The 7008-nt window shown below is 45.4% G+C and overlaps 1 protein-coding gene across 4 annotated transcripts; it reads right to left on the minus strand.

The window, feature by feature from the left end:
• Nucleotides 1–1467: 1467 nt before the first annotated feature.
• On the minus strand, nucleotides 1468–6147 carry LOC123137326 (uncharacterized). 4 transcript variants are annotated; one of them, XR_006468069.1, is made up of 5 exons: nucleotides 5615–6147; nucleotides 5332–5518; nucleotides 5133–5202; nucleotides 4570–4779; nucleotides 1468–2333 (listed from the first exon to the last, which is right to left on the minus strand). XR_006468069.1 is itself a non-coding variant. In XM_044557041.1 (4 exons), exons 1-3 carry the CDS (start codon nucleotides 5975–5977, stop codon nucleotides 5180–5182), a joined length of 573 nt encoding a protein of 190 aa, XP_044412976.1. In that variant the 5' UTR covers nucleotides 5978–6147; the 3' UTR covers nucleotides 3228–4766; nucleotides 5133–5179. The 4 variants fall into 4 exon arrangements, 3 of the variants coding, with proteins under 3 accessions (XP_044412976.1, XP_044412975.1, XP_044412974.1); XM_044557041.1 differs by lacking the exon at nucleotides 1468–2333 and having other exon boundaries at nucleotides 3228–4766; XM_044557040.1 differs by lacking the exon at nucleotides 1468–2333 and having other exon boundaries at nucleotides 3228–4779.
• Between the last annotated feature and the right edge of the window lie 861 nt (nucleotides 6148–7008).

Consider the following 7008-nt stretch of genomic DNA (forward strand, 5'->3'; position numbering starts at 1 on the left):
ACGGCGAGCGGATCTGGAGAGGGGCGGTAACCACGTAAATCGGTGGAGGAGGAGGAGGTCGGGGAGGCTCAGAGATCTCGCGCCGGAGCGGGCTGCTGAGGAAATTGAGCTGATGCCCAGCTAACCACATTCGATATTTTTTATACGTAGGGCTTCCTTTACAGTTTTTTCCTTTTTTTTTCAGTTAAGAAAGAAACTGCAAAGGAAGCAAAATCACAAAGGAAAAATGGACCGCCGCTTCCACGCACGCAAATGAAAGGGCATGTACAATGGTTGATAAAGTAGTTTTATCTTACATGTAATTTAGAGATGACAAAAAAACATGTCTACAATGGGTCATCTCTTAGCCTTATTTCAATAACTAGTTATTCCTAAAAACGTGGTGAGACGTATTGTGCTAAGAGATCATCTCTTGCATTGTCTTAATTAAGAGAAGACAAGCCTTTTCTTATGATTTTCCTCTCCTCCACCTCATCATTTATCCTATGTGGCATTGCTAAGATAGAACCATTGTACATGCCCTTATGCTCCGGGTGACTCCACATTTGCCGTCTTTTTGTACGGATTCCAGATGTCAGCCATGGCAGCCCGGCGACGAGTGTTTTTTCTTTTAACACACTACAGATGCAAGCGCTTATATATACGCGCGTACACCTTGACAAGGATTGAACGCTGGTCTATTCACTCTGGCCAGCTATATATATATGTCTATATCGTTTCAAGGCCGCTTCTATTGCACTAACAACAAGGGTCTCATGGTGGTGGAGACTAGTGAAAAGGAGCCACCCGTTCTTCCGCCGGATGTCGTCCACTGCGCACCTGGTGGACAATGACGGAGAGCTGATATTGGTATACCGTGCCATGCGGCAACAGCGTCACATGACAAGGACAATAAGAATGGAAAATATTTCCTTAAAAAAGAAGAATGGAAAATAGTTCTACTGTTACCATGCGGCAATTGTGGTGTTTTACAAGAGCGTGACCGGGATGGGGACGGTCAAATCGGACCCTGCGGTATCAGCGAGTGACTATCTAACTTGGCATGTCTCAGAGTCTGACTACGTTTCAGAGGATGCCTGAATGAATTTCAGTCGTTTCCAAACAAGCATAGCAGCCTGTGTGTTGTTTGCTGCTCCCTCTGTACGTACTTGCTTGTGTACCAGAAATGATGTATCGACCGGGCTAAAATTGCAGAATCTATTCTATGTTTCCTCAATTACATTTCACGAGCATTATGTTAATACTATCATCCGTGTGAGTTTGGTAGCAGAAACCCACCACCTCTGATCTATTCCGGTTCAGACTTGCGGTGAACTGATCCATGAGCAGACTCGATTGTGTTGGGACCATCGATAGAACCAAACATCTAACAGTAGTGAGCAAAAAATATGACTAGAGCAAGTTCAACATTTAACTGCTGTGCGCCATATATTTGCTTATAGCAACTCCTGAAACATCTGGCTACGGTGAATTAAAGGCATGTTCGGTGCAAAGGAAGGTAAATAAGCACCAACTTAGAAATTGGTACACTGGTTCGATTCTTCATTGGGAAACAGAGAAGAAATATAATGAAAGCAGCAGGGAAATTATGCCACTGTGTATAACGGCTCTCAATTTGGGCATACATATGAAGATACACTTGGCATGGCAGATTTATTACAGAAATTGATGTACAAGAACCGGTGTCATTGGGATGTGCTTAGCTTAGCAACAATAATAGTTTATGAGTAATTTGTACTATCGAGACCAAACAACATCTATGTAGTTCACTGATGAAACAGAGTATACACAAATAAACTGACCATGGAAAAACATGTCAACAAAAATGAAGATAAAATCATGGGATAACAAATTCATCAGCAGCAGTGCGCATGCAACAAAATAGTATGAGCAATGTTAAGGTATAGTACAGTCCATAAACAGATGGGGAATAGGCTATCTTTGGGAACATGAATACTCTGGCACACCACAAATCTTAAAACCTTTCCTGATACACATGCCAACATCTAGCAAATGCCGAATATGATTCATGCCGTGGCAGCCCACAGATTGAAATTTTGGCATGGCAAAGTCAGCACCATAGACCAAAAAAGTATACAAAAAAAGGTAGTAACAAGGAATACACTCCGTTATTTTCTAACAAGCATCCAGTTACAGCAATGTCCGGTGAATCAGGATTGTCAGTCTAAACTCCATCTATGATGTATGGCTAGATTAAGGTATGGCAAATGTCATAGCTTGCCATAATTCATGTATTTATATTGATTGCCCCTATTCAACACAAACTTCAATATGGTGTCGTCGCTCTCTTTGAGATCCATCACTGTAAGGGACTATGATGACAAATCAGTTTGAGATCCATCAACTATGATGACAAATCAGTTAACAATTTGAGATGCAAGGCAGTGAAATATATTATCTAGTACGTAATAAACACCACAACTGCACATATTAAAGCATGGTATGTCATTATGTAACAGCGTGTTTGGTTGGGGGTAATTAGAGTTAGGGAATGGGAACTGAAGGGGTACGAGACTTCAAATCTGTTGTTTGGTTGGAGGTATTGGGAATTCACAAGGGAATAGGCATGGGACTTGAGACTCCAACTCCCACCGTTTTATTAACAGGGGAGGGGGTGGGAGTTGGATGGGAATTGTTTTAATGAGTTAATCTTAACCCTTCATCCTAACTTCCCTTGTCTAGTCCCATGTCAATTCCCATGAACCAAACAAGGGAGTACAATTTCTCCTCATATTCTCAGTTTCTCACACATAATTCCTATCACGCACCAAACAGAGGATTGGGAATAAAATGACTCATCCCATGTCTAATCTCAACACAACTCCCTCCTCTAAACTCCCATTCCCCTTCCCAAATATTGCCAAACACGCTGCAAGTGTAGCTCTGATCTGATTGAAATCCAGTATTGCAAATCATAGTTGTGTGACAAATAAAGTTGCACCATCTTTGCATGTAGCAAGTCGCAACCACCAAAAGCAATGACTCTGCGGGTATCATTTTCATCCCAAGAAATTGGACAGCGAGGAGCACTTGATAGGAACCGGGTCCCTACCAGGACGAGCACTCAGGTTATAGGGGTGGAAGGGAGGTTGGCGTGGAGGAAGGCGAGGCCGCCAGCGCTGGGGCGCCGTCGTCACGCGCGCGAGAGGGAGAGAGGGCGCAGGGGGCGGCGGATAGGGTTAGGTCTCCCGGCTCCCTTCAGGAAGTCGAGCAAATATGATTGCGTCTGCTTAATCTCAAAACGGGTCCGTACATGAGTTTATATAATCCTCCTAATAAAATAATTGGGCTAAGCCCCTAACACAATAAGATAACTTGGGCTGGGCCCCTAACTGCCTGCGCCATGAGGCCTCCTCCGGCTATAGTGTATGCTGGTCATAACAGCACTCAATCCCAATTCTTCACTTCTCACTTTTGTCACTGTTTCCCTTTGACTTTTTGCGCCATTTTTTTCTGCCAGCATTTTTTTCCATTGAACTGTCGTTAGTTTTCATTCTTAACTATCGCCCCCTCTTTTGCATCCAATTTTTGCCTTCTACTTTTCCTTTCTGGGCAAGAATTATCTAGGGAAATAAAAGGTGGGAGAATGCTTTTTCAACTACAACCAATAAAAACTTTTTCGCAGTAATGTAATTTTGTGATTTAAGATGAACAAAATTAGAGTAAATTGTCAATAGGATACCTAAACAATTCATGCTCTTTCACTACCAAACTTTTTTGAATAATGCAGAAAACAGAGTTCAGCATATGACATAACTAAACCGATAGTGTATATTCCACAACTATATCACAAATGTCACTGTAAATTGCAGTAAAAGATATCATGAAATTTGCATGAGGCGTGGGTTCACATTGAAACAAGATGTGCTCCCAAGCTGGGCTTGTTGATCTTGGTGGACTCCCCTTAATCCATCAAGCTCAAGCATGCAGGTTGAAGCTTCAACCAGCCTTCTCAATTGTAATAACAAATGAAACAAGGTAGACCATAGGACTGCAGTTTGTGCTCCTAGGTGCATTTGTACCTTTAGTTTAGAAAGATCAAAGGCACATTTTAAAGTTTCACAAAATCCTGAAAAAAAAAGTATATCACACATATGGTAGTAATCCTATGCACCTGCAAATTTGCGTGAGCAAATATGCTAGTGTGTGTTTTTCACTAAAAAAGACAAGAATTAATGGCCAGAATAGCAACTTTTTGTGCACTGAATTTGTTATTTTTCACAGGGCACAAGAATAGGTTTCACACCAAACTTACTATACCTAATACTTAACCATGCTATGGGTGATACTTTGGGAAAAAAATTCAAAGAATGGAAAATTTATTTGTAAGCCAGGAGCATGAGCTCCGGAGCTCACCTAGTTATTACCAGCTAACCATACATTAATTGGTTGCTTGGTATATATGTTGTCATCAACTTGAAATTATCTATAAGTCAAGAAAATCATTGGTTACAATACAAGTAACTGAGCGACATTTGCAAAGAAGGCCGATACTATACTAAAAAAGGACACCATGGTTTGTTTTTCATGACAAAAGAAGACACGTACCCGGGTATTGAAGATCACCAAGCATGCAATGGTGTTATGTTGTTAAAGGGTCAGTTTGAGATCTTCACATTCTCCAAGGACCAATAGAAGATTTGATGGAACGAATACTAAGTTGAGGCAGTTGCAGTTGCAGTGTAAAGGGTCTTCTGAGCAACCAGTAACCAAGCGATTCTGGAGCGCATGAGCTCTGTTTTAAGCTGCTATACAGGTCTGCCATTAATACAGTACATAAGCAAAGAGATCATAGATACATCAAACAGAGACATCACTCAGTGCCTATGTCAATGCTCAATACCCTCTTAATACAAGTTCAGTTTGTTACAAGTAGACACATTTTGGCATAAAAAGCGAAGTAGTACTTCAGAAGTACAAAATAAGAAAGTAACAACAAAAATTATGCCAAAATGTGCTTAACTCCAACACAATTCGTCCGGTTTGGAAGGCAAGAAACATATTAAGTCGTGCAAATCAGGCACAAAAACACTTCCATACACAAGTACAACTCCAATACTTAAGACAGCACCTGATAAAAAATAAATCTAAAATATTTTAGCCCAACATACCCTAAATTAGTTACACAGTTGCAATGTCCACAACCCCCTCAGGTACATCAGGAGGAAATCCCTGCCAATCCTACAAGAACATGGAAACTATTGAGCCTAGTTTCTGCCTCCAATCGAACAGCAATTCATCAAACACAACAAAGCAAACTATCTAGTTAAATACAGATGGTCCCAGTAAGTTGCACTGCCTAATTAATACCAGGGACAGGCTGCCCGGCAGCCTGCTCATCTTGACTGCACAGGGAGTTCACAAGGTCCCGTGGATCCCCCCATGCCGGCAGCGCGGCAACGGCATCCACGACGGCTGCCTCGTACTCATTGCAAAACTCGACAATCTGGTCACACATCTCCGATGCTTTTTTGAGCATTTCCTCCTGCGCCTCCACCTGCACAACCACCCCCAAAAGAACGCATTAGCAGCTAGGCAGCGGGGAGAGGACTAGGTGAGCTGATGGAGCAAAGCAGGTGGTTTAGGATCTTACCTCCGCGAGACAGTCATCGAGGATGGTGTGGTCCGAGGAGATTGTGGCGGTCGAGGGGGTGAGGGGAAGAGGGGAAGCGGACGAAGCTCCAGAAGTGGCTGCGGTGGGGGCGGGGGGCGGAGCAAGGATGTCGGAGGAGAGGGACTCCCAGCGGGAGAGCTCCGGCTGGTACTTGGCGCGGAGGTGGAGGAGCGCGCGGCGGCGGCGCTGGAGGCGGGCGGACTCGAGGTCCGGGGCCGGTGTAGAGGGCGCCGCCGTGCCGGTATCTTCGGCGCCATCCGGATAGAGGACGCGGGGGCGCTTGAAGACGAAGCCTTCATCGTATTCGATCTCCCACTCGCCGCCGACGGAGGTGGCCGCCATCGGCTGGGGCGCTATGGGCGCGGCAGCGCGAGGAGGGGATCCGGTGGTGGTGCGTAGATGCGGGTTGAGGAGCGGGGTTTGGGTTTGGGGCCTGAAATTTCGAAAATTGGGGCTTGCCGAGCGGCAATTCGAAAATGTGGCGGCCGAGAGATCGTAAGCCTCTTTTTCATCAGTTTTTCAGGAAAGAAGTCCACATAACCCCCGGGGTTTCACGAACCGGCCAATTTACCCCCCAAAGTCTAAAACCGGGTAAATAACCCCCTGATCTTTTCCAAACCATGTTAATCACCCCCTAACCCTGGTTAGAGTGGTTTTGTAGGTGGTTTTGATGACGTGGTGAGGCGCTCCTCGTTCCCGACATGCACCTGGCTTCGACCATACTACTCCGAGCACGAACCAGTCTCGTACCAGTCACGGCACAGGACATCAACATGTAGCTCGCCGAGTCCCACACTTCAACTTTGTGATCTTCTTGGCGGTGAGCCTTCCCAGCTCCAGGTCGTGCAGCCCGCACGAAGCCAGCATCGTCTTGCATCGAAAGGCATCCCCTCGACCAGGCAGGCCAACGTCGTCGAACTTGCTCTCCGGCCTAGTGCATGCGCCCAAGGTTTGACGGATCCTTATGGACGTCTGCGCCATAGCGCTCCTGCTGCGTCCCGCGTGACCAGTGGCTGGTACAGTCGTACTCTTGCTCTCCGAAGTGGACAGTGGAGGTCGTCTACGATGGTGACGAGCAGGACATGAGCACTGGAAGCGACGAGGAGCTGGCGAGCCACGTGCACTTGAGGAGGTAGGCACGAGGTCCCGATGGCACGTGAACTCGAGCTCCGCCGGAGAAAATACACACGTACATATATACTGCTGTTGAATTGATTCTCTCCTGGAGCACACACGTACACACAAGAAGCTCGTGCCACCATGTACAAGTTGGATATGACTATTCTAATCGTGATTAGCTCTAATGATGGACATCGTCAGCTGTCGGTGGCAGCCCCAGCCGTAGGTGGCATGGGCGCGAGCTCGATATGTGG

This window comes from Triticum aestivum, chromosome 6B (assembly GCF_018294505.1).
Source record: "Triticum aestivum cultivar Chinese Spring chromosome 6B, IWGSC CS RefSeq v2.1, whole genome shotgun sequence".
Lineage (NCBI taxonomy): Eukaryota > Viridiplantae > Streptophyta > Magnoliopsida > Poales > Poaceae > Triticum > Triticum aestivum.